Source organism: Crinia signifera, chromosome 5 (assembly GCF_055691185.1).
Source record: "Crinia signifera chromosome 5, ASM5569118v1, whole genome shotgun sequence".
Taxonomy (NCBI): domain Eukaryota; kingdom Metazoa; phylum Chordata; class Amphibia; order Anura; family Myobatrachidae; genus Crinia; species Crinia signifera.
In genome coordinates this window covers 10,205,357-10,225,195 of record NC_139221.1, presented here as the reverse complement: position 1 = coordinate 10,225,195, position 19,839 = coordinate 10,205,357, and the positions used below count along the sequence as shown (strand labels likewise).

Here is a 19,839-nt window from a genome sequence, read left to right as displayed (position 1 = left end):
CATGACTGACAGTTCTGACCCAAACACAGAATTAGACACTGTAAATCCTCAGATATGGTCAACAGGACCTCAGAGCAATAAACCAATTAATTGTTCCCATTGCACCCATTGTACCTGATGTAAACTCACTCATCTCAGCCATCCCTGTAGATGCCGCCTACTTCTCAGTAACTGATTTGAAAAAATATATTTTTTAGCATACCTGTGGACACCCAGACACAACTGTTATTTGCATTTTCTTTTGAGGCCAGCAGTTAACATGATGCAGACTGCCACAGGAGTATATTGACTCCCCTGTTGTGTACAGCATCGTGCTCCAAGCCACATTAACCCCCTGGCACCCCCCCTATGGTTCAGTCCTGCTACAGTATGCAGATGATCTGCTTATCTGTAGTTCAACAAAGGAGGCATGCCGAGAGGATGGTATATCACTGTTAAACTGGCTCTGTGAATGTGGGCACAAAGTGTCAAAAAGCAATGCAATGGTGCAAAAAGAATGTTGATTATTTAGGTTTTGTCCTGACAAAAGGGGAAAGGAAAGTCAGCCCACAACGCATACAGTCTGTACTGGGTCTGGTCCGCCCAAACACTATTATTACAGACAGTGGATTTCTGACTGTTCCTACTATGATAACATTTTGAGACAAGCCACACTCAATGACAAACCTAAACAGATACAATGGTCACAAGAAATGTTAAATGCATATGAAAGCCTTAAATGTATGATTGATGAAAAGTCCGGCATTGACCCTCCCAAACTATGTACAACCATTTCATTTATATGCAAGGGACAAAATGTAAAACCATGGCGGGTGTGCTGACACAAGAACATGGAGGTAAGCTGCGCCCCGTGGCATTCTTTTCCAAAGTGATGCCGGTGTCGTTCCAAGGTATGCCTGCCTGTCTTCAGGCACTGGCGGCCTGTGCAATGGTAGCTGAGATGGCAACCACACTCACCCTAGGCTCACCCACTGTTCTCCATACCACACATAATGTTGTAGCATTACTTTAAGGGCTACACACACAACATGTCAGCCCAGCGTCTTAGTGGAGATGAGGTACTGCTGTTAGGAAGCCCCTCACTCACCATTAAGTATGCAAACGCATCCTCAGGCCCCGCACCCATTCTAAATGCACTTTTAGGGCCCCCAGGATGACATTCCTGACGATCATGACTGTTCTGCATCAATAGAGTCAGAGACCTCCCCTAGACTTGACATTTCCCCTGTACCAATACCAGGTTCTTACCATGTATTTGTGGATGGTTCTTGTAGTAGACCCAATGACTCGACATATCAGGCAGGCTACGCAGTGGTACGCCTCCCAAATGACATTTTAGAAGCGAGACCCATTCCATATCAATCAGCACAAGCTGCAGAACTCATAGCGCTCACAAGAGCTTGCCAAATGTAGAAAGATAAACCTGATCACTGAACTACAAAGCTCAGCATCACAAAAAGACTTGGATGACTGGTTATTTCCAATATTGCAGAAAAATCCTATAACAGGATTGATCTGCAAAGAGGGGAGACCATGCATACCACAATCAAGCGCCCCATTGTTCATTGCTCACTACCATGGGGTAGGACATTATAGCAAAATCACCACAGCTATACTTTTGAGCAAAGACTTTTATATCACAGATGCTAAAACATTGGTAGATAAGTACATTAGCAGATGTATTACCTGTCTGCGCAACAACCCTAATAACCCAATGAAAGCAAAGCATCAACACCTGGAGTACCCAACTACTCCTTTCACACATTTGCAAATTGATTTTACACACATACCTAACAAAGGTACAAAACAGGAGTATGCTTTGGTTATAGTGGATATGTTTTCACGATGGCCAGAGGCATTCCCAACAAAAAGCAGAAGATAAAAAAAAAAAACAGTTGCACGCATACTAACACAAGAAATCATCCCTAGATGGGGATGCCCGCTGCAGATAGACAGTGACAAAGGAGCTGCATTCACAGCCAAAGTCACACAAGCCTTAGTAAAAGCACTGCAAATAGATTGGAAATTTCACATTCCTTATCATCCCCAAAGTTAAGGAATTGTGGAAAGGATGAATAGGACTTTAAAGGACAAACTTAGGAAAGCAACAGGAGGAACATTTAATAAATGGAAACAAACCCTCCCCATAGTCCTAGCAGAAATTAGAATGACCCCCCAACAGACTCTGGGTTATTCACCTTTTGAAATACTAATAGGAAGACTTTTTCCCACACCCTGGGCTAAGAAACCACTAGTAGTACAGGAAGGAGATCTAGAACAGATTAGAGAAGAGTATGTTAGGTCCCTCATCACCAGACTTAGTGAAATTGAACATGATGTCGTTTGTAAAAATCCTTCTAATCCACAGGAACCAACACACCCCTTCCAGGTTGGAGACAAGGTCGTTGTGAAGGTCCTCGCCAGAAATAAGAGCCCAGGAGACTTCACCTATGGTCCAGAAACAGAGATCGTAGCGGTAACAAGGACGGCTGTCCTTACAGAAGAGAGTCCAGTGTGGATACACGCATCCAGAGTAAAGAGAACCCCGAGTAACGTCCCTGATAGAGAACAGATCGAGGAAGAGGTACTAACGAGGGTAGACAACCCTGACCTCCAACATGGAGAAGAGGATCCATCTTCTGATGCCACAAGCCCTGAGCCACTTTCTGGCCTGGACCCTGATGATTTTGTTCGTCATTACTCCCTATATCCCTATGTATAAGACTGAAGTAGATATAATCCAAGATGGTGAACTACTAACCCTATGGTATAACTCATCTAACACTTATACTGATATATTGATGCAATAGGGGTCCCAAGAGGGGTCCCAGATGAATTTAAGGCCAGAGATCAAGTTGCGGCTGGCTTTGAATCCATCATACCCATAATCACTGCAAACAAGAATGTTGCTTGGATTAATTACATTTACTACAACCAGCAGAGATTTGTAAATGATATAAAAGATGCTTTAAAAGGCATTGCAGAACAATTAGAAGCCACATCACAAATGACATTTCAAAATCGTATGGCCCTAGATATGATATTAGCAGAGAAAGGAGGAGCTTGTGTTTATATAGGGAAAGTTGAAGGATGTTGTACATATATCCCTGACAATACAGGCCCCAATGGTAAAGTTACTCTAGCTATTAAAAAACTGGAGGATTTATCAATAGAATTGAAGAAGAATTCAGGCATCGATAACCCATGGAGCCAATGGTTTGGATGGTTTGAAAACTGGAAGCAGGCCCTTGTTCAATTAGCCATCTATATATTGATTATTCTTACTATTATTTGTATTGTTGTTTTTTGCATTATACCATGTTGTAGAAAACTTGCTACCAAAGGTATTGAGAACACCCTTATGTATGAATCCATTGCCCCTGCACACGCAAATCCCCCTGAAGGCTACAAGCAATATCTTGCTAAGCACAGAAAAAAGGAGTTTAGTAAAAAGAATCATATCATCTAAATTCATGATTCTAAGAGGGGATTGAAGGGTTAAAATTTGGAACCCATGTAGCATATAATAAATGGCACGTAGACTGTCTTTTCCATGGTTACGTTGCAAGGTCACAAGTTGTAAGCCTGAGCTGCCTTATCTCTCTATACTGTTTCTATTTCCCCTTGGTATTGGTATGCAGCATGTTCATGCATAACCTCCCTTATAATAGAAACCCCCCTTGCTACTCATTTCTTTGTGTAATATCTTGTATGCCTCCTGTTTAATCTGCCCAGCAACTGTTAAACGAGCCAATAACAAAGTAACACACACTTGTACACTCCCATGTATCCTGCCTTTTAACTTACTGTTAAACTCCTAATAAAGCAGTGTTTCTTGACTCGCCACCGTGTGTTTGGTGTGTAGTGTTAAGATACATTCTCACGGGTACCTAAGGGGCCATCAGGTCGAGGGGCTACATATTTATCCTTACAGTAACCGCCTGTTTGTCACTACTGGGCTGTCCCTGCAGTCTCTCACCTGTCACCTGCACAGCAGAAGTAACCCGCTGGTCTCCGCTGTCACAGGTGTACTCTCCCGAGTCCTCCGGCTGGGCCTGGTGTATGGTCAGGTCCACCGTTTTCCCCTTCTGCCTGATCTCATACTTGTCGCTGGGGCTGATCTGCACGGCGCCCTTCTTCCACGTAACCTGGGCGTCGGGCTTGGAGATCTGCGCTCGTACGGTGACCGTAGATCCTTCCTCGCAGCTCTGATTGTCAGGCTTCTGCTCGAAAACCACCGGGATAGCTGCACAGAGGGAGAGAGTGAGGGTCCGTACCGTAGGCAGAACCAGAAGTAGAACATTTCACCTAGGGATGGCCATTGTTGCCTTTGCCATCGATGATTGCCATCGATGGCAAAAGTGCAACTGCCCATCGATAGTCTTTAACCATTCTATGGATGACCATTGATGTTTTTGCATATCGATGGTCATCCATTTTCTCTGATTGAGTGGCCTGTGGGCCAATCAAAATGCGGGGGCGGGGCTTCGCGGGTGTCGGGGGCGGAGCTTTACTCTGTGTCCCGAAACTGTAGGGAAAAAGCAAAAACGAAACTATTCGTTTATGCTTTACATCGATGGTGGGAAACCATCTGGTTCTCCCCCATCGATGCCAAAACTATTCAACATCGGCCATAAACCATCGATGATTTCTAATCATCGATGGTGGATGGCCATCCCTAATTTCACCCCCATCCCCCCCCCCCCCCCCCCACACACACATACACACGGTCCCTACTGGGTACCAAGGAAGATTGGGAGAGAACGATTCACCAATCAGGCTGAATAAATAATGACACTGTGAGTGTAATGGGGGAGGGGGTGTTAAATAAAACAAAATATTACAGATTTATTAGCTCTTTAACTCTTTCAAATCCAACGTCTAGTCCACAACAACAGCCCTAGCGCTAGTAGCAGATCCAGCTGTGAGCAACTTTAAAATAAGAACATTAACATCGTTCAACATTCAATGTAGACCATTTTTTAATTAAAACATTTTTTGGTACTTGTTTAGTTTCACGCAGATTACTGCGCTCGCCACACTATATAAAATCAACGGGCTCCGTGAAACTAAACAAGTACCCATTTTTTTTTAAATCACCTTTATTCTAAAGATACAATAACACCCACAGAGGCTTTTTCTCAAAATGCCAAGATACAATATGCCTACATTGCTCACAGCGTACACCCAGTCTGCTGTCACTGCTCACAGCAAACGCCTGGTCTGCTGTCCCTGCTCACGGTGTACACCCAGTCTGCTGTCCCTGCTCACGGTGTACACCCAGTCTGCTGTCCCTGCTGTCCCTGTTCTCCATGTATATCGGATACAGTTACAGTGTCAACGCATAATTTATAGGGGGTGGGGGGGGGGGGTGAGGGTGGTGGTGGGTGGTTCCAAATGTAATCCAAAATCTCCCACTCTGCAGTGCATTGGAGTAAATACAGGAGTCTTGGTCTCTTTATACACTGGATACTGTAAGGAATACAGTATTTACTGTATATTTAACATTACGGATGGTCTATAGTATAGGCTGTTTTAAACATTTAAATAAGATAAGTGATCAGGAAAAGGTTAAACATATAATAAATAAGTACACAGACGTAACAGAACCAGTGCTGCACTTTCTAAGCGCACAATCTCCCACTTCCTGGTAAGGCTCCTGTCTCTTCCTCTTGGTAACTGCTCTCTGGTACAGTGCGATATTTGAGGGCTCAGATCCACACATACAGTAAATGTGGTAGAAGAAGCTGGTACACTGGGCATGTGCAGCAGCTCCGCTCTGTCCCTTACACTGCATGATGTGGTGGCAGCTCCGCTCTGTCCCTTACACTGCATGATGTGGTGGCAGCTCCGCTCTGTCCCTTACACTGCATGATGTGGTGGTAGCTCTACTGATCATATTATATTTTTATACTGTACCAGTGTTATTGTTAATAACATAATTTAAGGCACTTGCAATGAGGAAGGTGGTTTCCGAGCAACCAGAACCCCCCCCCCCCCCCGCGTTTGCCTATGTGTTATTATCTACAGTATATCCGCACGACCAGTACAGATGGAGAAATACCTGTAACCGTTACTTTAGCCTTCGTCTCCTGGTTGCCGGTGTGGCAGGTGTACACACCGGAATCTCCAGGCCTGGCATCATGGATCTGCAGGATCTGTATAGTACCTTGATCCAGGAAACTGTGCTTGGCGCTGGGTGAGATCTGCTCTGCACCTTTCCTCCACATCACAGGCACAGAGGGCTGCGACAGCTCGCATTGTAGTACAATGGTGGCATCTTCCTCCACCTCCACATCGGCCAGTCCTCTGGTGAACACCGGGAGCTGGGCTGGAAGAGATATCATGGCTTGGGATAAATCTCAGGTGCTGGACATTATGACGGGATTACAGGCACCATTAATTGCCCCATAAAACGCTGGCACCCAACATCACCTGGGGTGACATTCTATGGAATGAGAGTTGTGTTTTTTGGCGATTTTTACTCCAAAAAACGGCTAATTCGCATTTTTCCGTGAAATCGCATATTTAATGTGATTCGAAAAGGTCCCTAAATCGCATATTTTTTGCGATAAGTCATGCGTACTGAAAGTGCGGTAGAAATTCGCACTTTTATCGCATCCAGATTTGACACCATCAGGCCGGCGTCCAATGGCCAGGGACGCCGGTGACAGCCCCGGGCTTCAGCCCTGGACGGATGAAGCCTTGGGGGGGGACCCCTTTATTGGGGGGGTCCCCACTCCTCCAGGTACCCCGTCCAAGGCTGACCAGCCACGGTGCTCATGGTGCGGCCGGGGGACCTTGTGTAAAAAGTGTCCCCCGGCTGTGGCATGACACTGGGGGCTGTTGGAGCCCGGTGCTGGTTTCAAAATACGGGGGACCCCCAGATTTTTTGTCCCTCGTATTTTTGGAAGCAGGACCGGTCCAAGAGTCCGGGGCTGGTTTCAGAAATACGGGGGACCCCTACACTTTTTGTCCCCCGTATTTTTGGAACCAGGTCCGGCTCAATGAGCCCGGGGCTGGTTATGCTCAGGAGGGGGGACCCCATGCAATTTTTTTTTTTTTATTTAATACAAACCCAAAATCGCACATAAGTTAAAATTCGCACATTTTCATGCCTAAAAATCGCACATTTTCATGCCGAAAATTCGCCCATTATCGCACCTAATCGCACTTTTTAGCCTCTAATGCGCATCCCATTAAATATGCGAATTATGACAAAAAAATGCGATTTCTGAAAGTGCGAAGTGCGGCGATGTGGAGTGCGAAAAATATATGCGCTTTTCTCTCAGCCCATAGAATGTCACCCCTGGTGTCAATGTCTACATTTTGGACCTTATTCTGGTCCACGCGCAATGCTGCGAAATTTGTATGGTCACTGAAAATCAAATGATTTGGAATGTACACGCAAAACGAAGACATTCTCTGGTGTCTTAGCTTTGCATGGATGCGGGAAGACGGCAGGAAGCTGACACCCGGGGATGTCAGCTGCCCCCCACCCCAGTACATCGCTCCCCCTTGCTAATGCGCAGTGGAGCGTATGAATCAGAATAAGGTCCTTCATTTGCTGTAATTTTTTTCTCTTAGTTTTATTGGTCAAATAATCAGGAAAGTTTTTTACCTTTGACGGTGAGGTTGGCCGTAGACGTGTAGGGACCGACTCTGAAGGTGACCGCTCCGGAGTCGTCCAGCGTCACGCTGCTCAGCTTCAGGATGTGGATGTTCCCTTTCTCCACCGAGATCTCATTCACCTCGTTACTCTCCAGAGTCACCCCCTGCAGCTTCCACTCCACGTCCTTGGCGTCCACATGGGAGACCTCGCACCTGAACACCACGTCCTCCCCGGCAAACACCGACAGGTCTCTGAGACCGCCGACAATGGTGACATCCGGTTCTGAATGATAATATTATACGTTTAACTTCCCGTAATCAGCGATCCTGCTAAAACCTACGGAACTTGTATAAGATGTACAGTATTCTCCATAAACCACATTTACTCACATGGGCGGGTGGTGTGGCCGGGAGTGGCAGAGCAGTGGTGCAGAGACGGGAGCAGCTGGGCAGCGTCTGAGCACGTTCTCAGACGCTGCCCAGCATTAGACTGCGCATGTGCAGTCTAATCCAGAAATCCCGGGATTGGAAACTCCAGTCCCAGGATTCACACCCCTGCTGTTTTAAGGACAAATCCTGGGATTCCGCTGCTCCCGATCCTGGAATTGGCCACCCTAGGGCAGAGCACTGTTTTCCTGTTCTCCAGGGAGGCTTCATGCCCTATCCCAAGATGGCCACCAAAATTACTACTGAGCACGTGCAGAAGGCATCTTGGCTTTTCTCATGGTGGGACACAAATGTCTCCTGCTTAGCTCCTATGAGACCTGGCTAGCACATGATATAAACAGTGGTGTCACAAGGGAGGTGCATGCCGCACCAGTGTGTCACCCATTAAAGGGTGTCACCAAAGTGGCAGCTCCTGTTCAGTGTCAGGAGCCGGATGCTGCGCTGTAACATTACATGCAGCATCTGGCTTCCGTCACTGTGTAGAAGATGTCACTGCAGCAACAGCATTCCCTGGAGGGCCGCATTCCCCTGGGGCAGTCCGCATCTTCCCAGACCTTGAAAGTGACAGGTCATGAGGCCATGCCCCTACATGATGTCACACACTATCAGCAAAACCACGCCCCCTTTTCATGACTTGCTGTACCGGGTGTCATAGGGGCAAGTAACGCCCCTGGCTATAAAGCTGGCTGGTGATCTGTATGGCATTGCAGTCATACTCCGCTCCATTACCAGTGTGCATGTAACAGTGAGTACAGCAGTACCTGCTTTCTGCCAATAAACCAATGCCACTGGACCAGTAACTGGGCTGCACATAATGTGACCCACCCGCTGTGTGTGCCTCTGACTTAGTACTAAGTCCCCAATCCTCAGTGATCCGTTCCATAGTCTGATGGCGCTTGGTGTTGGACGTGCATGCTCAGAATTCCCTAATACATATGGGTACCACCACATTACCTGTCACCGTGAGCGTGGCTGAGGTTTTCTTGCTTCGTGCCACACACACATATTCTCCGGTGTCTTCCGGCTCCAGGTCGTGAATAACCAGCTTGCGCACTGCGCCATCTTGCTGCATTTCATACTTGTGGTTGGGCTGCAGCTTCTCAGCTCCCTTCCTCCACTCTACAGAGGCCATTTTGGCGGAGACCTCACAGCGGAGACAGGCGCTTCCGCCCTCTTCTGCTTCCACGTTCTGCAAATTGTGCACAAAGTGGAGGACTGCAATGCAATAGATAGAAAAGCGTTAGACACCGAGCACCTCAGTGATAAATTTACCTGCCTACCCGCACTGCTAATAAACTTACCTGTCTCCCTACACTACTAATAAACTTACCTGCCTCCATACACTGCTAATAAACTTACCTGCCTCCCTGCACTGCTAATAAACTTACCTGCCTCCCTGCACTGCTAATAAACTTACCTGCCTCCATACACTACTAATAAACTTACCTGCCTCCCCGCACTGCTAATAAACTTACCTGCCTCCCTGCACTGCTAATAAACTTACCTGCCTCCCTGCACTGCTAATAAACTTACCTGCCTCCCCGCACTGCTAATAAACTTACCTGCCTCCCTGCACTGCTAATAAACTTACCTGCCTCCGTGCACTGCTAATAAACTTACCTGCCTCCCCGCTCTGCTAATAAACTTACCTGCCTCCCTGCACTGCTAATAAACTTACCTGCCTCCCTGCACTGCTAATAAACTTACCTGCCTCCCTGCACTGCTAATAAACTTACCTGCCTCCCCGCACTACTAATAAACTTACCTGCCTCCCCACACTACTAATAAACTTACCTGCCTCCCTACACTGCTAATAAACTTACCTGCCTCTCTGCACTACTAATAAACTTACCTGCCTCCATACACTGCTAATAAACTTACCTGCCTCCCCACACTACTAATAAACTTATCTGCCTCCCCACACTACTAATAAACTTACCTGCCTCCCGCACTACTAATAAACTTACCTGCCTCCCTGCACTACTAATAAACTTACCTGCCTCCCTACACTACTAATAAACTTACCTGCCTCCCCACACTACTAATAAACTTACCTGCCTCCCCACACTACTAATAAACTTACCTGCCTCCCCGCACTACTAATAAACTTACCTGCCTCCCCGCACTGCTAATAAACTTACCTGCCTCCCTACACTGCTAATAAACTTACCTGCCTCCCCGCACTACTAATAAACTTACCTGCCTCCCTACACTACTAATAAACTTACCTGCCTCCCCACACTACTAATAAACTTACCTGCCTCCCTGCACTACTAATAAACTTACCTGCCTCCCTACACTACTAATAAACTTACCTGCCTCCCCGCACTGCTAATAAACTTACCTGCCTCCCCGCACTGCTAATAAACTTACCTGCCTCCCCACACTGCTAATAAACTTACCTGCCTCCCCACACTGCTAATAAACTTACCTGCATCCCCGCACTGCTAATAAACTTACCTGCCTCCCCGCACTACTAATAAACTTACCTGCCTCCCCACACTGCTAATAAACTTACCTGCATCCCCGCACTGCTAATAAACTTACCTGCCTCCCCGCACTACTAATAAACTTACCTGCCTCCCCGCACTACTAATAAACTTACCTGCCTCCCCGCACTACTAATAATCTTACCTGCCTCCCCACACTGCTAATAAACTTACCTGCCTCCCCGCACTGCTAATAAACTTACCTGCCTCCCTGCACTGCTAATAAAAGAGAATAAAGGTGTTTCTGTTTTCCATGTATGTTTAGTATAAATTATCCAGAATAAAAATCATCCTTAACAAGAAACCTTTGACCTAGGGGCGCCGCGAAAAAAACAAATCTCTGGCACACTGTGGTTTAAAAAAGTTTGACCTAGAAAATACCACGCTGTGAACTGAAATCTAAATCGCAGTGTAAAGCTGTCAACATGCAAATGCAGCCAGTATTTACCCTGCACAGAAAACATATAACTGGATTTGCGTCCCCTTACAAGGCAACATGGTTTGTTCCAAATACGAATCGGGACCATTGTCTATAAGCTGAGGATACTTTTGAACAGAGGAAATTTTAGACCTTGCCGTTGCAATTGTCCGATTAAATCCAACGCACAACAAATTTTGGGGCCCATTCAGAATCGCTCTTAGTGATCCGATTGCGGAAGTTCAGACCGGGTGGAATTAAGCCGCTCAATAAGCAGGGAATGGTTGCTTAGCGTGTGGTCCTGAATCAGGGCCTTTGCTTATTGTTTATAGAATATGGCCATTTATTATATAGGGTTATTAGGAAGGTGCGCACATTCTGCTCTTATCCTTTTCATTATGAGCTGGTTACGAGTCACCGTTTCCTTACTGTCATGTATTGGGGTGTCCTGCTTCTCATTTAAAGGGGAATTCTATCTGTAGACATCAGTGCCCCTGCATATTACAGGTGTGGGAGTCCAAATTCGGGGGATGGTTCCGAGTTGCACTCCATAGAGATCAGGCACAGAATCTGCATTTTTATTCCCTATTGGGTTTGCAGCGCAATCTGGTAAGTGGGAAATGTACGGCAACAGGGCCACTTGGTGAAACTCATTTCCATCAGATTTCATTGTAGGGTCAAGTGCGTCTGTAGGCAATGGGTGGTAGACCATCAGCTATCATAATATCTCTCTCTCTCTATATATATATATATATTAGCAATGCCGCTTACCGTTGACTTTGACGTTGGCGGTGGTCTGCTGGTCGCCTGTATCACAGGTGTAGTCCGCTGCATCTTCACCCTCAGCATCGAAGATGACCAGTTCAGCCACCACACCGTCCTGTCTCATCTCATACTTGGCACAAGGGAACAGCGCTATGGTTCCTTTCCTCCATTCTACCGGGACATTAGGCTTGGACGTCTCGCAGCGCAGCGTCACCGTAACCCCGTCTTCCACGACTGTATTCTTCACCGGCTTAGTAAACACTATGGGGAGAGCTACAACACGACACGGCAGCCGGTGAGGACAGCACAGGACACATGTACACTAAATAACAGTATACAGATCGTCTGAATATTCTTCAATAGTTCTGTTTCTTTTTAATCTTTTCATTAGTTGCAACTGTGGTAACGATCACCGAGCCATTGTCAGCGTGGACTCTCTAATGATATTACACTTTTTGAAGACTTTTTTCACATACGTTTTGAGCATTTCTATCTAGTATATAAAATGCCATCACTTAATGTACTCATGCCATTGTAGCTTCTGTTTAGATCCCGAAGGCTGTGTATACCAAGCACCAGTAGGTGCTGGGTCATTTCTGGTGTGGCCAAGTTAGAACAAGGGTGGGTTAGGTTTGTGAAGCTCACAGCTTACTGTGTCCAAGAGAGCCGCCCTGCCAAAAATATGCCCCCCCCCCCACACCGTATCCCCTCGAAGACACACCCCCTCACATGTACCCGCAGCAGTAAAAATAATTTGATGGTCACCAACTATCAGGACAGGGGCAGAAATCGGTTCCCAAGGTTACTTCCCTCTAAGACTCCAGTCTTGCTACTGTCCTTGATTCTGTTACCCCAATGGTTACTCTCAATCTCCTCAGTCCAACTCTGGAACTCTAGAATGACCATATCTGGTACATTTCTTCAGATTACATTTACTTGCTCTGAACACTCCTATTAACCATATCCATTTGCTCCCAACCCTGCCACCTCTGCATCATCTGCTTTCATTCCCTCCAATGTTTAACCTTCATCCCTCACAGCCATTGACTTTTCTACTTATTTCTACTCCAAAAGAGCTGTTATCCATCACGATACCGTACGTGTTCACTCTGATGTTGGCCAACACACTTTGACCTCCTTCTCCTGCTCCACTGGTGATAAAGTCCACTACCTTCGCCCATCTTCCTTCCCTTCACCCTATTTCCTATCACTACTCCGTACCACCTACTTGATGCTTTCTCCTACCTCATTCTTCCCTTTAACCTCTCCCTCTTTCCACTGGCTTTGTCCCAGCTTTCTGTAAACATGCCATTGCCTCTCCCATCCTTTCTATCAGTTCTCTATCTTTCACTGGCAACCAATGTCTCTCTTCTCCTTTGCCGCCAAACACTTGGAACATCAACGTCCAACACCTGTTCGCTTTCCTTCTCTCAACCCTATGCTGTCACTTCCATCCTCTGCCACATCTCTACACCTGTGAAGGCACCAGATCTCTTACTCATGTCTTTGTCATGTCACACTTATGCTGGGTACACACCAGAACGATTTGGCCTCAATTCCCCCAATTTCATTACAATCACAACCGAGATTGGGCATGTTTTAGATTCGATTCCAATCCGATGTGCGTCCCTGCTGGTCGTTTTGCAGATCCTACCTGCTGTCCGGACTTGAAAATGACCCCTTCAACTGGGTACAGATTGGAATCGGATCAGAATCTGATTGGATGCAGATCGTGAGCATGTCGTGTGCTCCAGCTGATCGTGCGACCATCGTAGAGTCATCACACAATCTGATCATGATCATTGTGGCGTGTACCCTACATTAGACTATTTCAACCTCCTACTTTCTGGTCTTTCTACCAACTATCCCCTTCAACAGTCACCTTGTCTCACCTTGTCTTATCTTCCTATACCAACACTCTGATTTGACCTTTCCTCTCCTTCACTGGCTCCCCTTCCCTTAAAGAATTCTGCTGAAGCTCCTCACCCTAACATTCCACACACTCCCATCCTCCCTTCCTACATTCCCAGTCCACATTCCCTCTCTCTGCACCCTGTCCTCTGGCCTCTAACTTGATCGACTCCTTCCAATATCATCCAAGATATCTCTTGCATGGCTTCCCTTCCTCAGGGTCTCAATCGCCTACACTATCCTACTGTCCACCAGTTGGCACAACTGCCATGTGTGCATAGAACCAACTGCTCATTGTCAAGGCCAAACATCCACCGGTGGTCAGTGGTTGGGATGGGACTGTCTCAGGCCAGACAGCAGCTAGGACCACCCACGTTGATGAGTTTGGAAGAGCCAGACCCAGCAGTCACACGTAGATTTACCTTTCACCGTTAGGTATGCTTTTGTTTCCTGGTCCCCAGTATCACAGCTGTACTCTCCCGTGTCCTCCAACTTCAAGTTGTGTATCAACAACTCCACCACCCGCTCTCTCTGCCGCATCTCGTACTTGGTGCCGGGCTGAAGTCCCAAGCCGGCTTTCCTCCATTCTAAGGCAGCACTGGTCTTTGAGGTTTCACATTGCAGAGTCACCGTGTCCTCCTCCTGGGCCTCAATGTTCTTCAGCGGCCGTGTGAAGGTGACGGGCAAAGCTAAAGAAACCATAGAGGATATTTATATACAACCATATAACTGTGTAATTCTGCAGTTTCTCAGAAGAGTCCAAAAACTGACCACATTGACTACCAAAAAAGGAAGCACCGAATATAACAAGTCCTGCAACAGACATGTACAGTAGTCCACAGAACTGCTGCATTGCACCAACATTAGACAGCAGATATAGTATATTAGATGACCAGTCTAGCTGATGCTGCAAGAGTTGCGTCCACGTTAATACGCAAATGCTAGTAACAGCCCTTATCCTGGTGTAGTGTATTACATCTGATAATGGAAGTACTTAGATGCCCGATTTCTGAGTTTACTGAAAGTGTAGTGCACATAGTAATACAAAGGAATATAGTCTAATTTACAACAATGTTACTTTGTTAGTGTAATTACAAACCAATCAAAAATGTCCCCAGCGATAACACTCATTCATTCACTGGAGTCAGGGTGCCAGCAGGGCTGGTTTAACAGCATTGGAGGTCCTGGTCAAGCAATGAACTGGGGGACCCACCATACCCATTCAAGGAAGAGAAAGCTGCACTGTGATTGGTGGACAGCCCCAGCCATCCACCAATCACCATACTGGCAGCCATTCGCTGTCTGGCTGCAGGCTGGGAAGCAAGAAGTGGAGGCTGCCTGGCTGTTCTAAGCAACCAGGCAGCATTCTCCAGCTGCCTTCCAAGAAGCTCAAGAATCACCCTATCTTGAAGGCTCCTAAAATTGGGGGAGCCCTTGGGCAGCTGCCCATTTAGCCCATAGATTAAGATGGACCAGGGTGCCAGTGAAATTATGTATTTTACTTCTATATTTAAAAAATAATAATAATTTGAAGAAAATAAAAAAAAATGCCGTTTTTCTTTTAAATCTGCACATTGGGCCTAATTCAGCATGACAGAATTAGCTAATCGAGCAATTACCAAATTACTTTTATGCATCCCATATGATATGCACTGCACGTACATGAGGGGAATGAGCGTCTGAACATGACTATGTATAGTAAACGCAATATGTGGCAGGAAGCCGGGGGTTGGGGGTGATACCGGCTGTTTTCTGGGTGCGTCAGAAGAAGCGCAGGGGTTTCAGTTGTGTTTATGATCACAGACACCATAATGCCGACAGGTGACACAGAGCTAATGCTGACGTGTTCAAAAGGTCGACGCCCAATTTTAATCCGAACCTAAAGCCCAACCCTTCACATTTCTCTTGCTGGCATTTTAACTGTGTAGATATTCCATGTGTCAACACCTGCACAGCGTTGACGTTATGAGATTATGGTGTCAACTTTTTGAGCGTTGCAATTGTGATTGTGGAAATGATGATTTCATCCCATTTTGTAATTTTTCCCCCAGAAATATACGGACGTCGGTGCGGAATGTTCCAGGCATGAAATCCCAATGCGAGAATGTTGGATTCATTTATTATTTCGTATTTTCTTGTACAAATGTCATTTTGACAGCAATTACATTTATTCTATATACGATAGAGTTCTAATATATAGAAATGAAAACTAATGCATAAATATAAATGATCTGATCAGCACCAGAATTCTTCTTCCCCTATAATTGGAGTTACAGTACACAGGGCCTTATTCTGGTTCACTCCTTCTGGCAAATTCCTTCTTAGATGGACAAAACCATGTGCACTGCAGGTGGGGCAGATGTAACATGTGCAGAGAGAATTAGATTTGGGTGAGTTATTTTGTTTCTGTGCAGGGTAAATACTGGCTTCTTTATTTTTACACTGCAATATACAGTAGATCTCACTTTGAAGTAAAACTCCACCCAAATCTAACTCTCTCTGCACAAGTTACATCTGCCCCACCTGCAGTGCACATGGTTAATCATAATAATCAGTTAATCATAATACACTGAAATTCTCATTACTATGAGCTAGAATAGATTTATCCCTCATTGGCGTGGCGTTCTCACACAGAGTAAGCGGGACTGTTACCTTGTACTTGTAGGTGGCCGGTTGTCCTAGCCTCTCCGCAGACACAGGTGTAATCTCCGGCATCCGCCATACCGGCATCCTGGATGATGAGTGTACCATTGCCCCCCTCCTGCTGCAACAAGTACCGGTCGCTAGGAAGAAGGATCTCGTCTCCTTTGCGCCACTCCACGCGTGCCTCTGGCTTATTAACCTCACACCTCAGGGCGGCTGTTTCGCCCTCCGTGACTATAACAGTTTTCAGCTCCTCTTTAAACATAAGAGGGAGCGCTGGAGGGTCACAAAATCATAGTTTCCATGTATTAATAAAGAGCGGCTCAGCAGGTCATGCACAAAGAAGGTGACAAAGACTCCCCAAATCCTGGGGTATTTACACCCAACAGGATCACTTACACCTCTGACTTACAGTATGCCCCAGTGTCCTTAAATGGGGACCATGGGGGGGGGGGAAGACATCTTCAGAACTATGGCGCAAAATATTGACACCATTCCGTTCTTAATTGTTCCGTCACATTCCCGCCGCAAGGCAGAATGAATGAATGATCACCATTACACATCTGGGTATACAATTTTTTAAAATTGTAAATGGCAGAATTGCGCTGCACTGAAATTCAAGGCTGAAGTGACCACGAAAACGCTATCGCCGGAATGTGGCACGGTTACAAACCGCCATATTCCGATTGAAATTTTGATCATCGCAATCTTTTGCTGCAAGAATATATATATATATATATATATATATATATATATATACACACACATACACTTTATAGTGTAAATGATGAACTATGAGTTTAATGAAGCAACCTTTATTACCATTTACTAACAGCTCCGCGGTCGTCTCCGCCGAATCACCACATCGACACGTATAGCATCCGGCATCCTTTACAGTAACATTAGAGATGATGAGGTGGGCATCTGATCCATCCTGCTGGATGGTGATCCTGTCTCCGGGGCTCAGTCTGTCATCTCCTCTCGCCCACTCCACCGACAGGTGGGGCTTACTGAGCTGGCAGCGCAGAGATGCGCTCTCCCCTTCCGTAACTTCCAGACTTTTCAGCTGCTCTTTAAAGACAACCGGCAGAGCTGGGGATTGGTTGCGGCGGACGGAGAGAGAAGATAAAATTTGTCAACATATTCCAGCGTCTACTGAAATTTAACATAATCAGACATTGGCGTTTACCTTCTGACACCACAACATATTTCATAGCCTTTTTTAACATTTATTTTTTATTCCGCATGTAATAATTAGGTGAATTTTTTTTCTGAATAGAACAGATGTTTTTTTTTTTTTACTGAGCTACAGAATAACATCTTGAAAACTTTGGAAACGAAAAGTAAAAAACATCAATTTACCGTTGACGGTTACTGAAGCCGTAGTCTCCTGGCCATCACACAGACAGGAGTACTGGTCTGTGTCCGTCACTTCTAGATCGTTTATCTGGAGCTCTGCTCTGCAACCCTCCTGTCTCATGTCGTACTTATCGCTGGGCCACAGGGCCGTCCCACCCTTATTCCACTGCACCGAGGCTGATGGCTTTGTCACCTTACAGTGCAAAACCGCCGCCCCCCCTTCCAACACCTCAACGTTAGTCAGCTTGGCACTGAACTGTGCGGGTAACTCTAAAGAACATAAAAAAATATCAGACAATAAGACCGAGTGGAGACAGAACCCCTGAAAAAAACATTTGGGTCACGATAATCGTCTTATGAAATAAACCAAGATAATATATTTACCTGTGACGGTCAAGGTGGCCGTAGTTGCCTCCACGCCACACAAGCATGAGTAGTTACCCGTGTCCTTCAGGTCTAGATTTCTGATGATCAGTTGAGCATTAAGGCCCTCCTGACACATTGAGTACTTGTCGCCAGGTTTTATGGTCTTCTCTCCTTTCTTCCACTGCACTTGTGCGTTGGGTTTGGTCAGCTGGCACTGGAAAATTGCTTCCTGGCCCTCGGTCTCTTGTTTATTTCCCAGTCCCTCATTAAAAAGGGCAGGTAACTCTGAGAAGAGTAATAACAATAATGTGTTGGCAAAAACCACAAGGGACCTTGAGTTTGTTAGATGGAGGCCGCAGCGAAGAGGCGTTGGGAAAACGTTGATGACCCAACAATGTGACGATCAATGAAAATTGTACTGTAACTTTATGAAGACACATTAAGAATTTATTTTGAAGGTGAGCCCTATTTGAGTCACCGGCCTAAATCTCAAGCACTCTGGAAATATCTTCAATAACCAATTGTTTCATGGAGTTACATTAACAATTCTATTGGATTGTAGTAACATGGACATCTTCTCTTTATTGGCTAAAAGCTTCACTTGCGGACAATTGTTGAGACCTGGTTTTCTATAAAGAAAACTGATTGGCCTCCAATGGGAAAAAAATGATGCGCCCATATTGAATGGTCCACCTCAAGTGGCCCGCCATCAGACTTCCTAATAATCTTCAATGAATACACAAGAGATGTTACCTTCAAATCTAAATACCAATTGTTATATAGTTCTAGCATTTGCTCTATGCTAATTCAGAGTCCACCTCTAGTTTTATGTCTAGACCTAGAGTTTAGATCCTACACCAAGCTCTAGTTCACCCCCAACCATAAGTCCAGTTCCGAGACTGAAACTATACTTACCCTGTATTGTTAGCTTTGCGGTGCTCTGCAAATCTCCGCACACAGACGTGTAATTCCCTGCATCGTTCAGGTCCAGGTTGTAGATGGTCAGCTCTGCAGCTGCCCCCTCCTGGGACATAACATACTTTTCACTTGGTCTGATTGCGGCCTGGTCCTTCTGCCAGGACACGCTCACTCCTGGCTTACTAAGCTCACAGCGCAGAGTGACGGCCTGGCCTTCAGTCACGGTTTCGTTCTTCGGTTCCTCCAAGAACACAACAGGGAGCGCTGCAAAGGGCGGAGGGGACAAATGGGCATCTGTGTTTTATGAATGGAGTCTGATCAATGAGAAAAGTGCGGCCTCAAATAAAAGGCAGCCAACAATGCAGAGTGGAGGAAAACAAAAATAAGTTTAATCAGTTTTTGGCGCTGCTTCACTTTAGTGCCTCCGTTTGCTGAACGGCCAAATCTCTTACCGCATCAGACACAAAACTCACCATAAGGACACAGGTTTGTACTCACAGTGACCACAATATTACATTGATGCAATGGGGAGATACAGGACAGATGGAGACGATGAAGGTTAGAATGACGAGAACAGAACCGATACTATGAAGAACACGTGCGCCGGTCACAGGTGAATTAAATTGATGCACCCCAACTATTCCTTCTTCTACAATCTGACACATTCCCTATTATACAAATAAAGTTATATTTAGAACCTTTTTATAAAAAAAACCCAAGAAGAATACGCCCATTTCTGCGTATTGGCTTTAGCCAAAAGCTAGCGCCAGTATTTCAACACCTGGCCGCTAGGGCACTGGTCAGGTTGCTTCTATGGCTGATAAACTAGACTACCCTTCTCCTGATAGGTCATCAATGACTGGTGTTGTTATATCAGTTTAACCATCCCATAAAGAGTAATGATGTAGCGTA

At 45.8% G+C, this 19,839-nt stretch overlaps 1 protein-coding gene across 1 annotated transcript in view; it reads right to left on the bottom strand.

Annotated features, from left to right (window-relative positions):
• Positions 1-19,839, bottom strand: part of OBSCN (obscurin, cytoskeletal calmodulin and titin-interacting RhoGEF) — a 332,859-nt gene that overhangs the window by 171,245 nt on the left and 141,775 nt on the right. Inside the window, exons 51-60 of the mRNA XM_083186473.1 lie at positions 18,925-19,191; positions 18,028-18,294; positions 17,647-17,913; positions 17,107-17,376; positions 16,294-16,560; positions 14,064-14,330; positions 11,737-12,003; positions 9,013-9,273; positions 7,622-7,894; positions 3,980-4,246 (exon numbers count right to left, since the gene is read on the bottom strand). Coding sequence (XP_083042599.1) covers positions 3,980-4,246; positions 7,622-7,894; positions 9,013-9,273; positions 11,737-12,003; positions 14,064-14,330; positions 16,294-16,560; positions 17,107-17,376; positions 17,647-17,913; positions 18,028-18,294; positions 18,925-19,191 — 2,673 coding nt within the window. The remainder of the gene's footprint in view (positions 1-3,979; positions 4,247-7,621; positions 7,895-9,012; positions 9,274-11,736; positions 12,004-14,063; positions 14,331-16,293; positions 16,561-17,106; positions 17,377-17,646; positions 17,914-18,027; positions 18,295-18,924; positions 19,192-19,839) is intronic.